At 43.7% G+C, this 21803-nt stretch overlaps 9 protein-coding genes and 1 long non-coding RNA gene across 13 annotated transcripts; 5 read left to right on the top strand and 5 right to left on the bottom strand.

Moving 5' to 3' along the window:
- The first annotated feature begins 2366 nt into the window (after nucleotides 1-2366).
- On the top strand, nucleotides 2367-3530 carry LOC108613525 (uncharacterized). The gene is made up of 5 exons (XM_018007044.2): nucleotides 2367-2508; nucleotides 2578-2730; nucleotides 2814-3063; nucleotides 3140-3312; nucleotides 3376-3530. The coding sequence occupies exons 1-5, from the start codon at nucleotides 2413-2415 to the stop codon at nucleotides 3442-3444; spliced, it is 741 nt and encodes a 246-aa protein (XP_017862533.1). The 5' UTR covers nucleotides 2367-2412; the 3' UTR covers nucleotides 3445-3530.
- Nucleotides 3335-4160, bottom strand: LOC149269146 (uncharacterized). Its single transcript, XR_016269740.1, has 3 exons — nucleotides 4038-4160; nucleotides 3536-3688; nucleotides 3335-3467 (listed from the first exon to the last, which is right to left on the bottom strand). It is a non-coding gene; the product is annotated as an uncharacterized LOC149269146 (long non-coding RNA).
- On the top strand, nucleotides 4151-5296 carry LOC108613528 (uncharacterized). The gene is made up of 3 exons (XM_018007049.2): nucleotides 4151-4292; nucleotides 4701-5038; nucleotides 5100-5296. The coding sequence occupies exons 1-3, from the start codon at nucleotides 4221-4223 to the stop codon at nucleotides 5206-5208; spliced, it is 519 nt and encodes a 172-aa protein (XP_017862538.2). The 5' UTR covers nucleotides 4151-4220; the 3' UTR covers nucleotides 5209-5296.
- A 69-nt stretch (nucleotides 5297-5365) lies between these two features.
- On the top strand, nucleotides 5366-6758 carry Neos (nuclear receptor coactivator protein neosin). Its single transcript, XM_018007043.2, has 2 exons — nucleotides 5366-5924; nucleotides 5990-6758. Exons 1-2 carry the CDS (start codon nucleotides 5473-5475, stop codon nucleotides 6672-6674), a joined length of 1137 nt encoding a protein of 378 aa, XP_017862532.1. The 5' UTR covers nucleotides 5366-5472; the 3' UTR covers nucleotides 6675-6758.
- mRpL50 (mitochondrial ribosomal protein L50) lies at nucleotides 6666-7523 on the bottom strand. Its single transcript, XM_018007046.2, has 3 exons — nucleotides 7368-7523; nucleotides 7221-7312; nucleotides 6666-7166 (listed from the first exon to the last, which is right to left on the bottom strand). Exons 1-3 carry the CDS (start codon nucleotides 7413-7415, stop codon nucleotides 6725-6727), a joined length of 582 nt encoding a protein of 193 aa, XP_017862535.1. The 5' UTR covers nucleotides 7416-7523; the 3' UTR covers nucleotides 6666-6724.
- Nucleotides 7524-7673: 150 nt separating this feature from the next.
- RpL18 (ribosomal protein L18) lies at nucleotides 7674-8635 on the top strand. Its single transcript, XM_018007047.2, has 3 exons — nucleotides 7674-7741; nucleotides 7884-7970; nucleotides 8032-8635. The coding sequence occupies exons 1-3, from the start codon at nucleotides 7739-7741 to the stop codon at nucleotides 8506-8508; spliced, it is 567 nt and encodes a 188-aa protein (XP_017862536.1). The 5' UTR covers nucleotides 7674-7738; the 3' UTR covers nucleotides 8509-8635.
- On the bottom strand, nucleotides 8592-10349 carry BHD (folliculin). The gene is made up of 3 exons (XM_018007041.2): nucleotides 9020-10349; nucleotides 8850-8961; nucleotides 8592-8789 (listed from the first exon to the last, which is right to left on the bottom strand). The coding sequence occupies exons 1-3, from the start codon at nucleotides 10218-10220 to the stop codon at nucleotides 8669-8671; spliced, it is 1434 nt and encodes a 477-aa protein (XP_017862530.1). The 5' UTR covers nucleotides 10221-10349; the 3' UTR covers nucleotides 8592-8668.
- Nucleotides 10350-10585: 236 nt separating this feature from the next.
- On the top strand, nucleotides 10586-15165 carry LOC108613515 (E3 ubiquitin-protein ligase SHPRH). Its single transcript, XM_018007032.2, has 9 exons — nucleotides 10586-10843; nucleotides 10901-12776; nucleotides 12838-13393; nucleotides 13451-13637; nucleotides 13703-14088; nucleotides 14155-14270; nucleotides 14328-14571; nucleotides 14636-14796; nucleotides 14861-15165. The coding sequence occupies exons 1-9, from the start codon at nucleotides 10681-10683 to the stop codon at nucleotides 15024-15026; spliced, it is 3855 nt and encodes a 1284-aa protein (XP_017862521.1). The 5' UTR covers nucleotides 10586-10680; the 3' UTR covers nucleotides 15027-15165.
- On the bottom strand, nucleotides 15050-18384 carry LOC108613516 (uncharacterized). Of its 3 annotated transcripts, none has more exons than XM_018007034.2 (2): nucleotides 18330-18384; nucleotides 15050-17896 (listed from the first exon to the last, which is right to left on the bottom strand). In XM_018007034.2, exon 2 carries the CDS (start codon nucleotides 17870-17872, stop codon nucleotides 15263-15265), a length of 2610 nt encoding a protein of 869 aa, XP_017862523.1. In that variant the 5' UTR covers nucleotides 17873-17896; nucleotides 18330-18384; the 3' UTR covers nucleotides 15050-15262. The 3 variants fall into 3 exon arrangements, with proteins under 3 accessions (XP_017862523.1, XP_089323115.1, XP_089323114.1); XM_089466989.1 differs by lacking the exon at nucleotides 18330-18384 and adding an exon at nucleotides 18143-18308; XM_089466988.1 differs by lacking the exon at nucleotides 18330-18384 and adding an exon at nucleotides 17967-18136.
- A 198-nt stretch (nucleotides 18385-18582) lies between these two features.
- Nucleotides 18583-21730, bottom strand: LOC108613518 (uncharacterized). 2 transcript variants are annotated; one of them, XM_089466990.1, is made up of 2 exons: nucleotides 19191-21730; nucleotides 18583-19132 (listed from the first exon to the last, which is right to left on the bottom strand). In XM_089466990.1, exon 1 carries the CDS (start codon nucleotides 21595-21597, stop codon nucleotides 19207-19209), a length of 2391 nt encoding a protein of 796 aa, XP_089323116.1. In that variant the 5' UTR covers nucleotides 21598-21730; the 3' UTR covers nucleotides 18583-19132; nucleotides 19191-19206. The 2 variants fall into 2 exon arrangements, with proteins under 2 accessions (XP_089323116.1, XP_017862525.1); XM_018007036.2 differs by having other exon boundaries at nucleotides 18583-18916.
- Between the last annotated feature and the right edge of the window lie 73 nt (nucleotides 21731-21803).

Genomic DNA, 21803 nt, shown 5'->3' with positions numbered 1-21803 from the left:
TCCAGGAAACCCGCAGTTGCTAACCAATTAGCTCGTGACTCGAGAGTGCCAACAACAAAGATGATTTGCTACCAATTGAGAGCTGCCCACAGCTATGCTAGGCATGGGCTAGTTCAAGCTGAAATTGAAGTTGAAGCTGAAGCTGAAGTTGAAGTTGTGGATGTAGTTGTAGTTGTAGTTGAGTTATTCCAAGGTCGACGGTGATTTAAAATAATTAATCTTTAATTGTCATCAGCATGTTGTTTTGTATCGTCAATGGGATGCTGTGCACGTTGATTGTTGCATCTTGATTTCATTTGATGGCGCCAAGGTCAGCTGCAATAGAAGCCCCCATGCCAGAAGCTGCTCCGATTTGTGGCTTAGGTTTCCGCTCTTGTAATTGGTAATGTAAAACCATTTACAACCATTGTGTAACGGCGATAATTATCTTGTAAACTACATGAGTTGCTTATGATTATGCTGCTGCTGCTGCTGCTGCTGCTGCTGGTTTTGTGTTTGGCATTTCAAATGTTGAGTCTTCGGTTTCGGTGTCTTTGTGAGCCATTCTTGGCTTTCACTTCAGCTGGCTGGCTCACTTGGTATGATTGTCTATGGGCTGTCATATGCAATTGGAATTTTAAATGCAAGCTTCGTGGGAATATGGCTATAGCTATACCTAGTTATGAATACAGATCAAAAACGTGATTCGAACTTCTAAGATCACAATTCACATTTCACTTTCACAACAGCTTCAAGGTCCCCAGAGATGAACCCTTCAGCAGCCAGCTTAAGTGGCCGCCGCGAGAGCTACACAAATTATTCAAATATTTATAATAATAACAAAAACAATCAATAAATTTTCAAACATTATACAAAATTGTTCAACTGAAGCGCAATCAACAACAAACTCCAACAAAAACAATAACAAACATTCACTTTCAAAAGACGAGCACAAAAACAAAGAAAAATTACCAAAACAAAAAAAAGTTTGCTCTGTCCGAAAAAAAAAATGGGAAAAAATAATAGAGCATAAAAAAATAAAATACTAAAACAATTATTACTATACATAACAAAGATATTGCCAGCCAAAATATTGAAAGTTTCAAGTGAAGTAGCCCGTCCAATCGACCCAAACGCTTGGGTGCATCATCTACGCCAAGCTGCCCAGTTAAACAACAAGATTAATAAATTACGTTGCCAATAATGTATATTGTTTAAGGTTTGTATTTATGTTTTTATTAATACTTTTAGCTCTTCTTGTTGCCACTTTGGCCTAAACAAATTAAGCGCAAAATATAAAATGGCAACTAATATTGTGTTTGGTCTTTAATGTAAAAGCCATAGGAAATGTCTGATGATCGCTCACAGATGCAAATGCAGCAGCTGCAATACCCTGTAATTTTTAGTGAGGTATACAAGGGGAATGATGTCTTTTTGCTTATATCTCTCTATAGTTTTAGCTCTGTCCCTCTCTCTATCTAACTACCTCCTGCTAGCTCTCTGCCTATATAACAATTGTATGTATCTCGCTTTTTCTCTGTACCCCTCTCTCTCTCTCACACTCCCTGGCCTGTTCTTTTCACAGAGGCAGACTATCAATCTCTATTTCTCTCTATCTCTATCTATCTCCATGTAACTTTACAAATATCTTTTCTTTCTTATTCTGCCTATCTCTGTCACTCTCTCTTCTTTCTTTCTATTACCTTCTCTTATTATTCCACATCATTTACCCTTATCCTACTAGTCTCCCTAAATTCGCCTCTCGTTTTCCGTATAATCTATATGCATCCCTATAGCATATCCTAACGTTCAGCACACCCGACTAGATCACTTTTACTATCGTGTATTGGGGCAATCTTCAGATTATGGCAGCAACATCATCATCATGATGATGATTGTCGTGCCAAGCTACCACGTGACGCCAACAGTTAACTAAGTCTTGTGTTGGTTGTTGTTATTGTTGTCATCGGCAGCAGAGGTAACAACAGTAGCTGCCGCCACCACCGCCACCATCGCCACCGACGCCGCAGCAGCAGCAGCAGAGGCAGAGGGCACCTGGTTTGGCGGCGGTGAGCACCCGCCACAGATCAGCGCGCTTTGTGCATTTGCATTCATTATGTTTGGCACCGTCGACGCGGCCACAACACAATTCTCTCTGAATCCGAAAGATCTTCGTCACGTCGAGATTGTCAATTCTTCTAAATTCTTAAGCCGACTTACGAGACGTGTGTGTGTGTGTATGTGTGTCTCTATCTGTGCAAGTGTGTATTGCAATTTGAATAAAAATGTCTGAAATGTGGATTTGTGTACCAAGCTGCTGACACTTGTTTGCCAAGAACTAGAGTTCAGAGTTGACCTCTAGCTAAGAGATTTACTTTTATTGTATGCAATAAATAACAAAATATATACAAATATTTCAAAGTAAGCAACAGAATGCTATCGCCACAGTATCGCCACTTAATTGTGCTGCTAAGCCTGAGCGCAGCTGTCTTTGCCGAAGAGTCAATAACTGCGGAACGCAACCACAAGGTGTGTAGACCACAATCACTATGCATATGTAGCTGGAGTCATAAATAATCGTCAAAAAACCAATTAAAGAAACGTCAGATCTATCGCGAGCAAGTGCTGCCACATGCGGGTGGCAAGATACCCGACACCGCCTTTGAAACCGATCGCCTGTTTCTGAACCGCCTGCAAAAGGAGGGCATTTCCGTGCCAGATGGCATTGTGCCAGAGCAACGCAATCCACAGGTAATCAATATTACCAATTAATATATAATGTGCATAATTTCAGCTCACCAAATAATTAATAATAATTCACGTTTAATAACCAGGTCTATCAATACTATAATAAGCCCATGCGCACCGTTTACCACATAGCGCTCAGCTCCGATGGCCGTTATACGCCCCGAGAAGGCCGCTATCAGTACCGTCAGGTGCCCAGCGTGGAGACTACCTACCTGTATCCGCAGGCTGTGGGCCATCCGTATGTGCTCGTGCCGCCCAAGCATGCATTGCCCAGCTACCGTCAACTGCAGCTGCATAATCCGTTGCTCAATCAAGTGAAATTCCAGCCCAAGAAAGGTGAGCTAAGCAATTATTTAGTTTTATTTTTATCTGTTACGCCTTGTTGCACTTCACATTTATGTGGCTTGTGCAGTGCCCAATTTTCTGGAACTGGCGCCCACCGTGGGCAAGAGCCATGCATCTAGCGCATCAGGCAAGGCGCAGTCCTATCAAAATGTGAATCTGCTGCATGGCCAAGCGGTGCCTGCGTTCAAGAAAACCGCCGGTGGGAGTAAGACCTATGTGGATAGCTATGGCAAGACTCACGTAAGCACAACCTTTAAGACACCATTAGCTTTATAGCCTCAACTCCTTAACTCTTGATTGCAGCTCTTTAGTGAATTTGACGATTTGCTCAACAAGCTCGACTTGAATCCAGCAGGACAAAAGTTGTATTAGTTTGCTCGCATAAATTATAAGCCCTAGAATTTAAGACAGAACAATAGAGAACTCGTGACAATATAAAAACATACTTTTTCACAAAACCAACCTGATTTCCCACTTTCAATGGGTTCAGGGTATAGAAAATCTTCGTTTATGGTTGAGCTTATAGAGTATTGAATACTTATTGTAACCATGCCAATGACGATCCGTTTACACGCAGTTCAACTATTTTAGCCAAGTTGAATGTACTTTCCATTTGCTGTTATTACACTCAATCATATCATATTTAATAAGTATTTCTTGTATTTAAGTCATCCGCAAGTTTGTTAAGCGTAAAAAAATGTTTGCTTGCAAAATAAACCATATTGCATTATGCTTTCCTGCACAAGCAATAACTACTTACTACATATGCATAAGATACTTATGCTTATCATCGCTATATGTACCTAAAGTTTTACTGTACTATTTAGGCAGTGCGATCTGTTTGTTCAATTGCAAAGCAAATATACAAAAACAAAAAGCAAAAAAAAAAAAAAGCTTAGAAAAGCAGCTTCCAAAAATCGAAAGTTGAACAGCCGAGCGAAGCACGAGACACGAACCGCGCTTACCGTTAGACATCGTTCATGGTACCCTTGAAAGCTTGCACGACGGCGACAGCGGCGCCGTTCAAGTGGATGCCGCTTGGAAAAACTGCACTTCAGCTTCAGTGCGATTTTCAAGCTGAGCGCAGACGGTTGATCCAAATCCGACAACTGCAAATAAAGAAAACCTGAAAAGACATAGAAGAAGAAATGTTGAAGCCAGAGACGATGCTCACAGCGCTGCTGCTTTTGGCTGGCCTAGCGATGGCCATTGAAGTGCAGGTTAGTCTAAGACGAACATTAATATCGACAATGATGAGTTGCAATTAGTGTGGAAAATCAGACCAGGGAACAGCACAGTTCCCGCCTCATATTGGCTTGGCACGCGTGGCTGTGTCTTACCACGCGACGCTGTGGTCGACGTTCACTTTTGACCCAAAAATTGTAACATGCAATTGAGGCACACACCAATACGAAACACACACGCACACATTCACACAGAAGCACATATATGTTCATAACAACAGCAATACACATGTTTAATTGTTTGCTAATAATGAGCGGCCTGCCACTTGGCGGGAACTGGAGACTCAAAGACTCGGAGACTTGGAGACTGCGGAACCGGTTACCGCACAAGTCTTTGGCTTACGCAATATGCAACATTTGATATGTTTACTTATGTTGCTGCAGAAATTCGGACACCTGTATAATCCGCCACAACCAGAGCATCATGAACGCCGCGAAGATAAACAGGATCTAAATAAAATACCAGGAGTGCCGGGAGTTGATTATCCGATTTACCATGAAGTGCCGCATACCCAATTCAGTTGTCACAATGTGCCCGCCGTTCCGGGCATGTATGCGAATGTGGAGACCGGATGCCAGGCTTATCACGTGTGCCACGATGGCCGGGAGGGACACCAGGGCGCCTCGTTCCTCTGCACAAACGGCACCATATTTAACCAGAAGGAGTTTGCATGCGACTGGTGGTACAATGTGAAATGCGAGGAGGCCATTAGCCTTTACCAGTAAGTATTTTGGATACATTATATTTGATTTATTATCTATACTCAATCAATCAATGCTCAGCTTAAATGCGGATCCGGAGCATAATCCCTATGTGCCGAAAAAGAAGCCTGAATTGGAACATGAGGCACATCTGCCACATGATGCTCATGGATTTTTGATACACGCCTAAATATTATAATATATATGTAACTAATTATTTAATTGTTATGTTACGTTTTTACGGCAATAAACTTCATTTCAAATTTAAAGCATCACAATAGTAACGTCTATATCGAATAAATTGATATCGATTAATTGCTGTATCGATAATTTTTGTATTTGGTTTATTATATTTCTATCGATACCCGGTAATAATCATCTCAAAACAAATAATAGTTTTTGCAGCTGCATTGGCCATTTAAATAAAAGTAAATTTAGACGTTATTAAAGTAGAATGGCTACTCACAAAGATCCTAGCTCAGTCGGATACAATATTGCGCGAGATCCAAATTTGGTGAAGAATCGCATTTTCATTGGAAATCTGCCTGTTTGCACGCGAGAAGAGTTGGAGAGCATCTGCCATCCGTATGGAAAGGTTTTGGGATCTTTGGTGCAAAAGAATTTCGGTTTTGTGCAGTTCGAAAGCGAAGAAATTGCCAACAAATGTGCCTCTGCATTGAATAAATCCATATTTAAGTCAAAGGCACTAACCGTGCGAAATGCGAGTATCAAACCAAAGCCAGTCAATGCATTTCCATTGAATGCCAAGAAAGTTAATGCAATCACACATAATCCAGGCGGTGTTCCAATGACCGTTCAGGGTGGGATTGTTATGCCCGCCGTTGCCGCTGCTGCCGCTGTGCCCATTAACGATTGTGAAATAATTGTAGTGAATCGTGAGAATACGTGAGTATATATAATGCCCTGCTCCCTCATCTGCTAACCAATATGCTATTCCTGCACAACTACAGAAAATACGCAGAATACGTTGAGGATCAGTTGAGGAAGATTGGCATGCGGGTAGATGTCCTATTTCCCAATGAAGATGTTATGCTAAACCAAGTGCTGAGTAATATATCAGCACGCGGTTGCCTCTACGCTATTCTAGTGACCCCGCAGCACGAAGCTCTGAATAGCATTACAGTCAACATATTATATGGGATACCTGCCGAGCATCGCAATATGCCATTAGATGATGCCATCGCACTCGTGACCACCGACTTCAGATCGAAGAAACAACGTGATGCACTCAACACTTCCCAAATGAACCCCAACCAGAGCAGGCATCCAGATACAATGCAGCATTTGATCGAAATGCTGGCGGACAACCGACAGTTGACAGGTTTGCAATATGAATGCGTAATCAAGTATTTGGAGAAGCAGCGGGAGCAACAACTGAAGCTAGAGTTGGGTGAAGCAAACGCTTTGGCCAAGCTTCAAGAGCCCGATCCAGAAATTGAGCTGCAAAAGCGGATTCTCAGTGTTATGAATAAGCCCTCTGTAACAGAAATCAACTACGAGTTCATGTATCCCACATTTGAAATGGCTAGGGCAGATGACCGTCTCATGGAACTCCTAAAGGATCGAAGGGTCATGTCGGCGTTGAAAACTCTTTACAACTCACCCCTGACGGAGACAATCTCTCAATACTTATAGAGCGTAACACTTTATTAACTATAATCAGCGAATAGGATTAACATATTAAACTAAGGCCATGACCGCTTGGCCTCATGTCCCTCATATTTGTTTCGATATTTGAGCCCTGTGACCAAAGTGGAGCTCTTTGGAAAAGCAGTTTTTCCATTGAATTTTGTGTCGGTATCAGGGTGGAAACGCAAATATTCATATTGTATATGCAAATTCTCTGGCAAATCGATGCGCTTCAGCGCATCCAGTGGCACTGTAGTGTCTACCGCCCTCTCATAGAATGCAATAACATCGGCCACTGTGGACATCTCATGCACCTGCGAATTGGGCACACCATGCTGCAGTTCCTGGAAGCAGGCCGTGAGAAACTTGAACTTTTCTTCTAAGTTAGACAACTGTCGCTGGTCTCCGCCTTTGGCCATCTGCAAATTGGCAGCCACGGTACGAACACGGTTCGCTGCATCTGAAGCAGGCGCGTATGGTTTGTTTGGACGCAGGAAACTGCAAGCAATTGGAATATTTAATAACCAATCATCACTAGAAAACAATATTTACCCTTTCGAAGCAATAGATTTACCAACAGCTTCTAATGTTTTGGCTTTTGTTTGTTTCGATGAAGCATAGCTTCTCTGCAGATTGGCCACAACCTATGGGTGGGTATTTAATTCAGAAGAAATGCTGATATTCTTCAAATTTACTTACATTTTGAGGCACAAGTAAAAAGCCTTTACGTAAATTTACCGCTGCCATTTCTTTAGTGCTGCAAACAGCGTTGCCACTACTGAGCTAAGTCTTTGTGCAGCCCTAAGTATCTGTCAGAAACTATTTTACATAATCGATAAATATTAATATCAATATTAAAATTACTAAGCCACTTATACCGTTAAAATACCTACGGCTGAAATATTTTTTTTGGCAGAATGACTATTATTTGCCACAAATAAGACATACCGCATTCAGGATTTATTAAAATTTTCTTATATCGAGTAACTATTATAGATATATTCGATATACCGATATTTTAGCCATCGCCAACTGTCATTGCTCGTCTCTTTCTTTTTCCGGTCGCCGAAATGGTACGACGCAAGAATTTATAAGCTCAAATAATAATTTGTAAACATCTTAAATGTTTGTGAAAAATATTGATTGTTGTTTGAAAAACATGACCTATTGCAGACTCATTGACCAGTTGGTAATAATATTTCAATATTCTTACAGGGTATTGATATCAACCACAAGTACGATCGTAAGGTTCGCAGAACCGAACCCAAATCTCAGGATGTCTACCTGCGTTTGCTCGTCAAGGTAAATATTTGAATATGAAATTGAAAATAAGAGTGTCGCTAACGCAAATTTCATTTTACAGCTGTACCGTTTCCTGCAACGTCGTACAAACAAGAAGTTCAACCGCATCATCCTGAAGCGTTTGTTTATGAGCAAAACTAACAGGCCACCAATGTCGCTGCAGCGTATTGCTCGCTTCTTCAAGGCCGCTAACCAGCCTGAGTCCACTGTTGTGGTTGTTGGCACCGTGACCGATGATGCCCGCCTGTTGACGGTGCCCAAGTTGTCGCTGTGCGCCCTCCATGTTACCCAGACGGCTCGCGAGCGCATCCTGAAGGCTGGCGGTGAGATTCTGACCTTCGATCAGTTGGCTCTGCGTGCACCCACAGGCAAGAACACGCTCCTGCTCCAGGGCAAGCGCACCGCTCGCACTGCCTGCAAGCACTTCGGCAAGGCTCCTGGTGTGCCCCACTCGCACACCCGCCCCTATGTCCGGTCCAAGGGACGCAAGTTCGAGCGTGCTCGTGGTCGTCGCTCAAGCTGCGGCTACAAGAAGTAAACAAAGGTGGCCAGTGGAAACGGTGGACGTCGCTTTTTGGTTAAGATATTGATTTGTCAATCGAGGAAAATAACGTTGCGCTCTTTGTGGCAATAAAGAACTTTTATTCCAAAAGGTGAAAACACAATTTATAAATTCTAAATCTAAAGCTAGTCACAGTCTAGTGCAAGTGTGTGCTCCAATAATTGATAATCGGCTGGTCCTGTGGCTGCACACCGAGCACTTTCTTCAGCTTGGCCTGCACGCTCCCGGACTTGGCATGATTCAAGCAAATGACCTTGCTGCAAGGATAAGAGAGAGATTAAACAATGTGGATTCATTTGGATATTGCTTTCACCCACTTCTTCCACTCCTCGATTAGCACCTTTGTCTGTTTGTTGAGCACCAGCTCGGTGAAAGTCTTCTCTTCGACGGCATGGACGGCCTTCAGTAACTTGACCATGAGGTCTGGATCTGCAGAATAAAACAAGCTGGTATAGTTAGCAGTAATTATCTAAATAGTTAGACTTACACTTGCGCGGCAGTTCGCCGGGCCACTTAACGGAGACGATATCGTTGCCATTGATGTGCTTGTCCAGGAAATCGATGCGGAGCACGCAACTGCTGGCTATCGGCACAGCAATCTCATTAGATACCGATATAATCTTATACTCTGAACTGATCGAGTGCTGATGCTGTGCATCAATGCGTATTAAGTTGTGCATTCGTTCTGGCAGCAGTTTTTTCAGGCACACCATGAATTGAAAAGTGCGATCCGGCGCACCACGAACAATAATCTTGACACCCGTGAGAGCACAGTAACAAACAATGGGAAAATCCTCCTTGCCCACCACCATCTTGATATGTCGCAGCGAGAAGAATTCATCCTGTTCTGGATTGTCGATGGTCTCCTCATACATTTGTATCATTGGCAGAGTGGAACTGTTGTAGGTGAGACGTTGAGCAGGCGGTCGGCCGCTACTTTGCGGTGGCAGCCATGGCAGATTGCCGAAGGTGACGTGCTCGGTGAGGAATCGGGATCCAGCCAACAATATCCAGGCAAAGTGCGAATGCAGTTGGGCGAACACATGCTCCTCGCCCGTCAACTCAATCAGAGAGCGTGGTGTCGGCATTAGAAACTGTGCGCCCGACAAACGACGCTGTCTTTCCGAGTAGTTCAGCTCCTCCGCTGCCTTGGTGCGCTGCGCTCCGGCCTGCAATTCCGTGGACACCTTTTTTAAATGTTCCGCCAGAAAGGGCTTGGTGTTTAGCAGAAAATACTTGTCCTTCATTAGCACTATAATCGAGAAGAGCTGATAGTAGCCACGAGACTGCAAATCGCTGACGCGAAACGTATGACTGAGGATATGACCACGAGAAGAGTCGCCAAAGAATACGAAGCCGCCATCGCCATCCCTGTTGGGGTTTATCTCGCAGCAAAGACTGCGCACGGCTGCCTGCTTGACCAGGTTGGCCACCTCGGGCAGGGCGGCCACTTTGGTGCTCACAAATGTGGCGCCGCTCTCTGTATCCTTGCTGTAGATGGCATTGTTGTTGCGGCCCAGCGTATAATTGCAAGCGGAACAAGCCTTTTGTCCCTGTTGCTGCTGCTGCTGTGGCTGCTCCGAATTCAGAAGGTCTTCGATTTTGGTGTCACGCAATGTCTGCGTGCAGAAGATGGCACATGGACCATGCACTTCGCAAAAGTGGCATAGCGCAATTACAGCGTTCATCTAAGTGCTGTATGCAAAAAAAAATTTTTGTTGACAAGAATAAATGCAGTTTTTTTACAGGCACGCGCTTGTTATTTATTTTTACTGCTGCCAATGTGACCGCATGTGAAAAATATAAGCAACTAAAAATGCATAATATTTGAATATTGCCTCGATTTAATCAGTGCCTATAAAAATATGATATATTTATATAATAAAGGTAATATTTCTGATATATCATTTATTTTCAATTAATATTCATGTATTGATCGTGACTCGAATTTCTTTTCTCATTTATGGTGTAACTACATAGTTAAAAGGAACAGCCCTAATGGCCAAATGTTAATAGTATGTTATCGGTTTCCCGGTGCAGAAATTATCAAAATATCGGCATTAACCAGATATCGGGCAGTCGATTAACTGTAAACTGTTCTTGTACGCGGATGGCGGCAGTCGAAGCGGAATTAACTAATTCGTTTAAATGGAGGAGCCGTCAGTTTTACTTTGTGAATTAGCAGATGAATATTTTGACAGCAATGAAAATATTGCTTCGAGTTTGCTGTTTCATTATGGCAAAAGACAATGGTATATAAAACCATTCCTAGTTGAATATGAGAATGAACTAATTGCGATTATAACAACCTGTAAGTAAATTACGCTTATTTTGATGCGTCTTGTAACAATTGTTTTAAATTTAACAGATGAAAAAGTGCGCACCAAAAAACTATGTTTTAGAGTAATAGAAGCTCAAAATGGCTGTCGAACACTTGCATTCCTTCAGAAGGAAATGGCGTCAAATTATCCGGCAAATAAACTCGACATGGAGCTAGCTGCTGAGATTTTGCCAATTATCTTCAGAAATTACACGCCCACTCTCGAGTTCGAGGTGGAGAGAGAACATCATCAGAGCCAACGTGAACTGAAGAGCTATGTAACGACGCAGCTTTACAATGCCTTACATTGTAAGCATCAGGAGCAAAAAACTGCGGAGCCATTATCTCTGTGCATGCCGAAGTGTTTCAAATCTCAATTGAGAAAATATCAGGAACGTACCGTCAGTTGGATGCTGACACGTGAACAAGAGACAAATCAATTTCCAGCCAATTATCTTACACTGCAGACCGTGGACAACCACCATCAAGTATTCAAGCACAAATACTGCCTTCAATTCTATGCGCACCAAGATGCAATGCCCATGATCATATTGCCACCAGGCGGCATTCTGGCCGATGAGATGGGTCTGGGCAAGACAGTTGAACTGCTGGCTACTTTGCTGCTGCATCCCAGAGAAAATATCAACAACAGTTACTGGCGCAATTTGCTGGACAAGTTGGAAGATCATGTGCCGGCAAAGCTGAGGCGCACGGAACACAAAACCCATTGCATTTGCCCGCACTCTCAAGCCAACAAAGTTAAGGTGCAGTGCAGGAGCTGCCAACTATGGCAGCATCAGACGTGCATACTGGACGCCAGCGATGTTTATATGTGCCCCAAATGCTGGACAGAATCCACAACAGAATGTGTCGAGCTGGTGGAATCAGGAGCTACAATCATTGTGTCCCCAAACGCTATCAAGACGCAGTGGTTCAATGAAATTAGCAAGCATATAAGCTCCACGCTGAAAGTGCTGCTCTATCCGGGTTTGCACTCTGGCCTGTGGATCAGCCCATTGCAATTGGCCCAATATGATATAGTGTTGACCGACTATTCCATCCTAACGCACGAGATTCATCATACGCCGCGCAACGCAACGCATCGCGAGATGCGCTTCGAGCAGCGTTACATGCGGCCCAGTTCCCCGCTGCTGATGGTCCACTGGTGGCGCGTCTGCCTGGACGAGGCCCAAATGGTCGAGAGCAGCACATCCCAAGTGGCGGAAATGGTGCGTGAACTACCGGCAGTGAATCGCTGGGCGATCACTGGCACTCCGATACAGCGCTCCATCGATGATCTGGCGCCGCTACTTCAATTCATTGGGTTCAAGGATGCTTGCCAGCCCAGCGATGCCTGGCAGACGGTCTCCAACTCTTTTCTGTTGAACCACAATGCCGAGCCGCTGCTGGAGCTCTTGCAACAAAGCATGTGGCGCACTTGTAAATCGAAAGTGGAGCACGAGCTGGGCATACCACCGCAAACTGAGCTCGTGCATCGGCTCGAGTTGAGCAACGTGGAGGCGCTGTATTACCGCGAGGAGCATGCCAAATGCACAGAACTCTTCCTGGCAGCCGTGGCTAAGCACACGAAACAGAATCCGAATAACAATTGCTGCTTGGCTTCCATATCGCCCAAGCTGCTAAGGATCATATTACATCCTTTTCTGCGCATTCGAAAAACTTGCTCCATTCCAGTTGTGATCAACAAACATGTGACCACGACCAACTATTTGAATCCACAGGATCTCCTAACGCATTTGAAATCGAACAACGAAATGCAATGCAAGCGCGAACTACGCACTTGGGCCTCATCCTACAATGGCCTCGCAGCCATTCATTTCATACGAAAACAGTACGGCGAGGCGATCCATAACTATAAACTGGTGCTAAAGCTAGCTAAGGACTACAATGAGGAGAACATATCGTAAGTGGCAGAAAACAGTTTGACTAAATAAAGTTAGTAACGCACATTATTATCTCTATAGCGTGGACAGCTTGCTCCAAATACATGCATTGCACAATCTACTGGAGGCTTCGCAGTTGGCACCGGAGACGGAGAGATTGGCGGAGCAGGAACTCACTGAATATCGCTTGAAGCTAAACGCACTGCAGCGTAAATATTTGGAGGAAAAGTCAACTGTGCTGCAGGCAGCACAAGATGCCTATGAGTCGAAGCAGGAGGAGCTGGATAGGCTGGAGCAACAATATGAAACAAATACTTTAGATCTATTCGCCACATTGATCAATACGAGTGGATCGATGCACAATGCGCTATGGAATAAGATGTTGGATGAGTTCTTCAGGCAAAACTGTTCCAAGGATAAGTTACAGGATGTGAACTCAATGACGGGCGTGCTCTATATAATACACAACTGGCACAACAAACTGATGAAGCTGCACAAAAAACTTGGGACCGAATTTGAGGGTCTGAAGAACATTTTGGTGCAGGCGTGTGGAGCAGTGAAACAGGGAGTTGCCTTAAATCAGGAAACTCTCAGCTTCATTAGAGATGTCTCCGATTGTCACTTGGCTGACATTTTGGTGAATGTTTCTGAAATATTATATAATATTTATAATAACTGAACTCTGTCTTAACAGGACGAAAAAGTCGCTGACAAACCTGTAAGAGCAGAAAAGCCAAAGAAACAGGAGCCCTGTCGTTTATGTCAGATCCGTGATATTGTCAATCAGTTTGAGTGTCTGCTGTTTGCCAAGGAGTTGGGCAAGGAGGGCACTGTAACGGATGGCACTGAGAATCCCAGCATCGAAATAATCGTTATAAAAGGTATCAAATCCCATAATTAATGTCCAATTGCCAACTATCTAATATAAATATTTATTTATTTTCAGTTGTCTTCGCCTTTTTGCGCACCAAAAGCGAGTTTAGTGAATTCAAAGCCGAATGTAAAAGTAAAGTTGAGTTGCTGGATGCCATGCAGAGTCTGGTGAAATTGCAGATTAAGTACTGGATTGAAATGGAGTATGTGATCAAAGCATTCGATGAGCTGGACATGTGCAAAATGCGCATTTTGCTCACCAATGATCCTGAGGAGCAGTCCACCTTTCGCATACTGTCCTGCCAGTTGGACGAGCAAACGGAATTCAATTTGAGCCATATTCAAGAATCGCAGTTGAATTTTACGCGCTTGTCCGGACGTCTAAAGTACTTAAAACATTTAAAGGAGGATGCGGGCGATAAGCCCTGTCCCATCTGCCAAACTCAGGATGATAAACGCGTAATGTTTGATATATATGTATATATTTTAATATTTAAGCGCGGTTCTAATTTAATTTCTTCCTAGTATGTAATGCTGTCCTGTGGTCATTTTCTCTGCCAACATTGCCTGGACAGCATGAAGAAGCAAATGGGTCGTGATAGCGTTAAGAAATGTCCATTGTGCAGACAAGATTCGCCACAGTGAGTTGCTGAGCTTTAGAATGAGTTTTCATATTATTAAACAAAATATCCCATCAGGCTCTACTATTCCATACGCAAGGGTGTCAACAGTTCCGAGGTCGTCGGCGATTTCTCCACAAAGATTACGTATATTGTTGACCTAGTGCTGAAGATCAAATCCGAAAGCTCTGACAAAAATCAAGAAAAAATTCTGATCTTCTCACAGTGGCCAACCATATTGAATCACATTGCCAACGCTCTAAGTCAAAATTCTATCGAGTACCGCAGCAAATTTACTAATCGCGATATTGATGAATTTAAGGTTTGTATTCTGTGCATAATCAAATGAAATTATCGACCTAATTTATAATTCTCCTTCTCGGCAGGATGCTGATCGCAATGTGACTTGTTTGTTAATGCCCATAGCTAGAGGTTCAAAGGGTCTCAATCTAATTGAGGCTACTCATGTCTTCCTCGTAGAACCAATTTTGACGCCAGGTGAAGAACTGCAGGCTATTGGACGTGTTCATCGTTTCGGTCAGACGAAGTGCGTGAGATTTCATATATAATCATCTAAGATTGAGCTTTAATTTATCTCTTTATGACAACAGGCCCACCACGGTACATCGTTTCATTGTAAATGGCACGATCGAGGAAAATATCATGAAACTCATCAAATCGGCAGACGATAAATCCACATTATCAACACACTGGGACCTTGACAACATGACATTAGATAGCCTGACGAATCTATTTACACTTAAGGAGAATGACTAAATATAAACGGATATGCTAATATGTATATAAGCAATATATATAGATATATATTTCCTGTAAACGTTTATGGTATAAATCAGCTTAAGTCTAGACCTATGTCTACTTCTAAGAAATACAAAGTATTGCTTTTTGAAAACGATTTAGCTTAACATATCTATTTGCAGTTCTGCATGCATGTTTTGTCTTACACCCTTAAATTTGATAACATTTTCTAAATCTTATCAAATAGATTAGTTTCACACGTGGTCTATCTTCAGGTCCTCCAGGCTGGTGCCATCGGCGCTGGCCTTTTGCGCATAGTAGCCATCGTAGGAGCTCTGCGCCTTTTCGATTTCCTGCTGTTTCTGTAGCTTCTGCAGTTGCTCGTAGGCGGCTTCTTGTATTTTGAGCCGCTCCATGTCCGCTCGCCGCTTCTGCTCGTTCTCCTCAAACTGTTGAGCCTGCAATTCAGCCGAAGCCGCTGCTCGCTCTGCGGCAGCCTCCTGGTACTCGTCATACGAGTGCAGATTCTTGTCGGTGGCCTCGATCTTGTGTAGCGACGATAGTTGCTCTTTAGCAGCCTCAGCGATTTCTTTGCGTTTCGCTTCGGCCTGACGTCTGGCCTCGCGCTTTGTGCGCTCCTGCTCTTCCAGCTCCTCGCGCGCAGCATAGAACTTGGATGATATGACGGGTGGGCGATTTTCGTGCGTCCTTTGATGGCGCTTCAGTGCCGTCTCCTGCCGGAAATGTGTGCCACATGTCTTGCACTCGAACGGCTTCTCGCCCGTGTGTATCCACTCGTGATGCCGCAACGTCTGTGCCTTCGCGAACCGTTTGGGACAGAAACGACAGGCGAAATCCTTAACCTTCTCGTGTATGATCTTGTAGTGCCGCTTCATGTTGCCGATGTTGTTGAAGCCCTGCCCGCAGCCAGGGCAAATGTGCTTGCCCTCCTTCTTAGTGAAGTTGACTTGGGGCGACCAGGAGGGCACTGACACAGACGGTATTGGATTGACTGCCGTGCCAGCCAGCTGCGCAATATCCACACGCTGCACTCGCCTCGGATCTCTGGGTATCGTGGCCACCGATTCAGCGCACACTTTAAGAAGTTCATCGGCCGCATTTTGGGAAATTATCACATCAACTCCATCCGTCGTCGTGGATGTCTCAACGGCTGGCACGGCAGCCGCAACATCCGTTGGCTCGCTGCTATTCGTGGGCACTTCGCCCAGCTCCACCTGCCGCTGGCGATACGTTTCGATGGCGCGTAACACACGCTTCTCGTGCGTCTTCAAGTGCTTGGTGAGGCTCTTTGGATAAAGGAATTTCTTGCCACACACCTTGCACTCGCACCGCTTCTCGCCCGTGTGCGTCATCTCATGGATTTTACAGGCGTGCGACTTACCGAACGTCTTGCCACAATACTGGCACGCATAGTTCTTAATCTTTTCGTGCACAATCTTGATGTGGTTGGCCAGACTCTGCTTGTTATGCGACGCATGCTCGCATATATGGCACTTGAACTTCTTTTCCTGAGTGTGCGTCAAGATGTGGGTGTTCCATTCCTGCCGTGTGGTCTTACCAACGCCACAGTAGGGACACACGTAGTTCTTGATGCCAGCATGTCGCATCAGATGATCTTTGAGCGCGCTGTTGATCACAAAACGTTTGCCACATATATTACATGGGAACGGCAACTCCTTGCCGTCGTGCTTATACATATGTTTCTTCAGGGCCATGGGACAGCGGAAAACCTTTTCACACTCCGTGCAGGGATAGTCTCTGGGTGGCGCTGCTGCCTTTGAGATGTTGTGCACCTTCTTCATGTGGAAAGTAAGCAGGCGAATGCGAGGGAACGTCTTGCCGCATCCCTCGACGCTGCAGGCATGTACCTCAGACAGTTCTGTATGCGCATGATCCACGTGCAGCCGCAGACCGCCGGCCGTCGTGAAGCCCTTCCTGCAGGACTCAACTTTGCACTGGAACGGCAATAGATCATTGTGATGCTTCATATGCTCCTCATAGCGAATGGCCTTCTTGAACTTCTGATGGCAGATATGGCAGTCGATGATGCGATGCAAATGTCGTTCTGCTGCTGGTATTCGCTTGCGCTTTATTCTCGTTTTGGATCCATTCGTCTCTGAGGCTGAACTATAGTCATCTTCCAGCTGCACACTGTCGGACGGTGTTTTTGCACCAGATTTGCTCAAGTTCCTTGGATTACCGCGTAGTCGTTGGGCCAGGGGCATGTCGTCGTCACCATCCGTGCTATTTGGCTCAAAGTCTATGTCATTGTCGTTATCGTGGTCGTTCTCGTTGCTGCTTTCCATTGAAGACTCGTCGCCAAACATTTGGAGGACACCAGGCTGTTCCTCGACATCATGTTTGATTTCTTTCTCAGCCTCCTCTGCCTCCTTGTCAACGTGCTCCAGCATTTTAAAGACGTCCTCTTCATTCTCTATGATCTCCATCTTATGATTCAGCAAAGGATCATAGTTAATGCGATCCTCCTCCTCGCCAACTAATTCTCCCTCCTGTGTTGCAACATTCAGCACGTCAAAGTTGTCGATTTGGTTAGCTTGTGTCGCTGCTGGTGCGAAGAAATTGCTAGCGATCATTTCTTGAAACCTTTGAACGGAGTCAACGCATAGCTTCTGAAAGTCGTGCAAGTCGTTAAGCCGGGTGTAGCAACTGGTGCACAAATTCATCGGAAAACCATCGTTCTGTTCCACTGAGAGAGAAGTGCACACACAGAGTTTCTTGGCCAGACCAGGAACCAAGAACAAATCGTAGGCGGCATCGTTTCGCAAATGATTCAAGCAAATGCGGCATATTGTTTGTATGGAGTATTCACTCCGCTCATCCATCTTCGATGTAATGTAAATTTAAGACTGTCGAGAAAAAAAAAAAAACGCGTCAGAAAAAGAATATTTGGATGTCGCTGTTGTCTGTTAACTTAACATGTTGTTAAACTGTTATTAACAGCGGGCACATCTTTTAGTCGTTTATTTTTATATTTTCAAGAAATTTATGCAGCCTTTGACATTAAACATTTTAAATTATTATTTTCTTTTATATGCCCATGATTGTTTGAGATGTCTTATAGTACTGACAAAAAGCGGCAAATAAGAAATAACCTCTAAGTAAATATCTGCTAATAGTCCAAAGTCGTTGTCTCTAACACATTGATAACAAACAAAACAAAGCGATATGGAATATAAGTTGATTTCATATGCAAACAGTTAGATGTTTAGGATAAAGTACACCGACTAATTATGAGCAATAATAATAATTTCTTAATAAATAATAATAAACAAAACTAACAAATATTTAATTAAATTGATGTATGTATATAAATATAATAATACTGAGTACCCAAGTTAAAATAATCGGGTACTCATAGAAGTATATCGATATTTTTTATGGTATTCTCAACCTTAGCCCCCACCTCTGAATATATACATATATAATATGTGTAGATACATATTTACATACATATATAATTGTGTAAATAGGCGCTATTTACAATTCCCCATTCCAATATATTGTAATGCCCGAAAATAAAACATATTTATAATTATATACGCGTTTATGTATATTTCCTTAAACAATAATCATAATAATCATGTCATTTTCATAGTGCTTGAATATCTTGAAAGACGTTAAAGTATTATTTGATTTTTTGTTTTCTTATGCATATTCTTGAATTTAATACAGCACAGTTAAGGATCGGGATGGTAGTCTGTTCTTACGTTCATTTATCTTAGCTCTTAGTAACGTACCCAATGCGCTGTCTTCAGATTATATCTTAATGCTTCAAACCGGCTTTTAGGTGTTGCGCGGCTCTGTCCGAAATTCCATTTTTCTCAAGATCTTGATTAAATCGCATAAGACGTTGCTCCGTTAAGCTTCTAAATTTCAAAATATTTAGTGAGTTAATGCTAAGCCATAATTTGTATCTATAAAGTAAGCGTGCAATATCACACGTACCTAATAATGCATTATTGAATACATAATTGAAATGATTAAGATAAGGATAAAGTTATACATTTGCATATGTAACCATTCGAGGGATTCGCATAGTTCATAAAGGTTCTTAAGTGGACTTGGACTTGGGACTGGGACAGCTGGAAGATTTTATAGCCAAATATAAAATATTGCTCACACTTACACTCAAAAACTTACTTATTACCGCCGACATTTACACATGATCTAATTTCAGGGCATCCAAGCTAGTCCCCTCAGCCTCTGCCTTCTGTCCATAGTAGCTATCGTAGGAGCCCTTTTCGCTTTGCACCTGTTTCTGCAGTCTGTTCAGCTGCTCGCAGGCGGCCTCTTGAATCTTACGTTGCTCCTCCTCGGCCTTTCGCTTTGCTTCATTCTCTTCCATCTGTTGGGCGAGCAAAGCAGCAGTTGCAGCCGCACGTTCTGCAGCGGGATCCTGGAACTCTTCGAAAATCTTTGGTTGCCTTTTGTTGAGCTCGACCTTCAATCCCTTTGCTTTGCTAACTGACGGCTTGGGTGGTTTCTTGGCCTTTGGCGGCTTCGGTGGCTTGTCGTGCACCTTCAAGTGCGTCTTCAACACCTGCTCCTGACGGAAATGTTTGCCGCATATCTTGCACTCGAATGGCTTCTCGCCCGTGTGTATATATTCGTGATTGCGCAAGTATTGCGCCTTGGCGAAACGCTTGGGACAGTAGCGACAGGCGAAATCTTTCACCTTTTCGTGAATGATCTTGTAGTGAAGTTTCATGTTGCCAATGTGGTTGAAGCCCCGTCCACAACCTGGACAAATGTGCTGTCCCTCCTTCTTGGTAAAGTTGACCTGCGGCGACCAGGATGGCACAGAAACCGAAGGTATGGGGTTGACAGAGGTGCCTGCCAGCTGAGATATGTCCACACGCTCAACTCGATGTGAGTTTTTGGGTTTAGGCGGAACTATTGGCACGGGCTTGATGTCCACAGGCTCTGCCATTTCCTGGTTCATAGTCGGTGTTGTTTGAGCATCTCCTTCGACTGTCGGATTGCCAGCAGCTGTTGGTGGTGGTATCTCACGCTTCTCGTGAATCTGCAAATGCTTTGTCAATCGCTTCTCGAACAAGAAGATCTTACCACAGATCTTGCACTCGCAGCAATTCTCGCCCGTGTGGAGTCTCTCGTGGATCTTGCAAGCGTGCGATTTGCCAAATGTCTTGCCGCAATATTGACAGGCAAAGTTCTTGATCTTCATGTGAACCACCTTGACGTGGTTGGACAGAGCCTGTTTATTATGAGATGAATGATCGCACTGGCGACACTGGAACTGCTTCTCTCTAGTGTGTGTCAATATGTGCTTGTTCCACTCCTGACGAGTTGTCTTGCCCACGCCACAGTAGGGACAAACGTGATTCTTCACGCCGGCGTGGCGCAAAAGATGATCCCTGAGCACACTGTGTATGTGGAAGCGTTTGCCACAGATTTCACATGCAAAAGGCAGCTCCTCTCCAGTATGCTTGTACATATGCTTCTTAAGCGCTGTTGGACAGCGGAAAACCTTTTCGCACTCTGTGCATGGATGATTTCGGGTTTCAGCCTTGGCCACTTTGTGCACCTTCTTCATATGGAACGTGAGCAATACAGATCTGGGGAATGTCTTGTCACATCCCTCAAATGTACAGGCATGAACCTCAGAGAATTCCGAATGGGCGTGATCCATATGAAGTCGCAGACCACCAGCCGTGGTGAAGCCCTTCTTGCAGGTCTCCACAGTACACTGGAATGGCAACAGATCGTTGTGATGCTTCATGTGCTCCTCATAGCGAATTGCCTTCTTGAATTTCTGATGACAGATGTGACAATCGATGAGACGGTGAAGATGTCGCTCAGCGGCCGGAATGCGTTTGCGTTTTGGTTTTGTTTTGGGCTTATCGTCATCATCATCGTCGTCATCGTCATCATTGTCGGAATCAGAGCTAGAAGAATCATCATCATCATCATCAGCTTTTTTCTTTGCCTTCGATTTGGTTGCTCTAGTACTGCTTCGTAGACGGGACAAGGGCATAGCGTCGTCAGATTCGCTGCTGTTTGCTTCAAAATCAACATCATCATCGTCATTTTCGGCTTCGCTCTCGCTTGAGGACTCCTTCGCCTTCTCCACTTCCTCCACATCCTTATCAACATCTTCTAGCATTTTGAAGACATCCTCCTCGTTTTCGATGATTTCTATTTTAGTATTCAGAAGTGGATCGAAGTTGATGCGATCTTCGTCCATTTCTCCATCCGGGGGCGGTACTTGAAGAATATCCACATTGTCAATTTGATTAATATCAGCAATAACAGGTGTGAAATAATTGTTGGCGACCATTTCTTGAAACTTTTGGGCAGAGTCCACGCATTGCTTCTGAAATCCATGCAAGTCGTTCAGCCGGGTATAGCAAGTGGAGCAAAGGTTTTTCGGGAAGCCATCGTGTTGTTCCACTGAGAGTGAAGTGCACACACAAAGTTTCTTGGCCAGACCAGGGACAAGAAACAGGTCATATGCCGGATCGTTTCGCAAATGATTTAAGCAAATGCGACATATAGAGTGTATGGAGTATTCACTCCCCTCATTCATTTTGCTTATTTCGATTTTTCTTCAGAATATTTTGTAAATTTTATAAAAATTTCAAGCACTGTCAGATGAGAAAAACTATGTATACGCGTCCATAAAAGGAACGAGCATTTTATTTATCGGTTACTCACATGAGTACTCACTAATATCAATCGTCACTAATTCGATTTCAAAATGCTTTCGATAGTTTTCAGATATTTTTATAAGTA

The sequence above is a fragment of the Drosophila arizonae genome, chromosome 4, assembly GCF_054131065.1.
Source record: "Drosophila arizonae isolate 15081-1271.41 chromosome 4, UAZ_ARI_1.0, whole genome shotgun sequence".
Classification (NCBI taxonomy): domain Eukaryota; kingdom Metazoa; phylum Arthropoda; class Insecta; order Diptera; family Drosophilidae; genus Drosophila; species Drosophila arizonae.
This window is presented reverse-complemented; position numbering and strand designations above follow the sequence as displayed.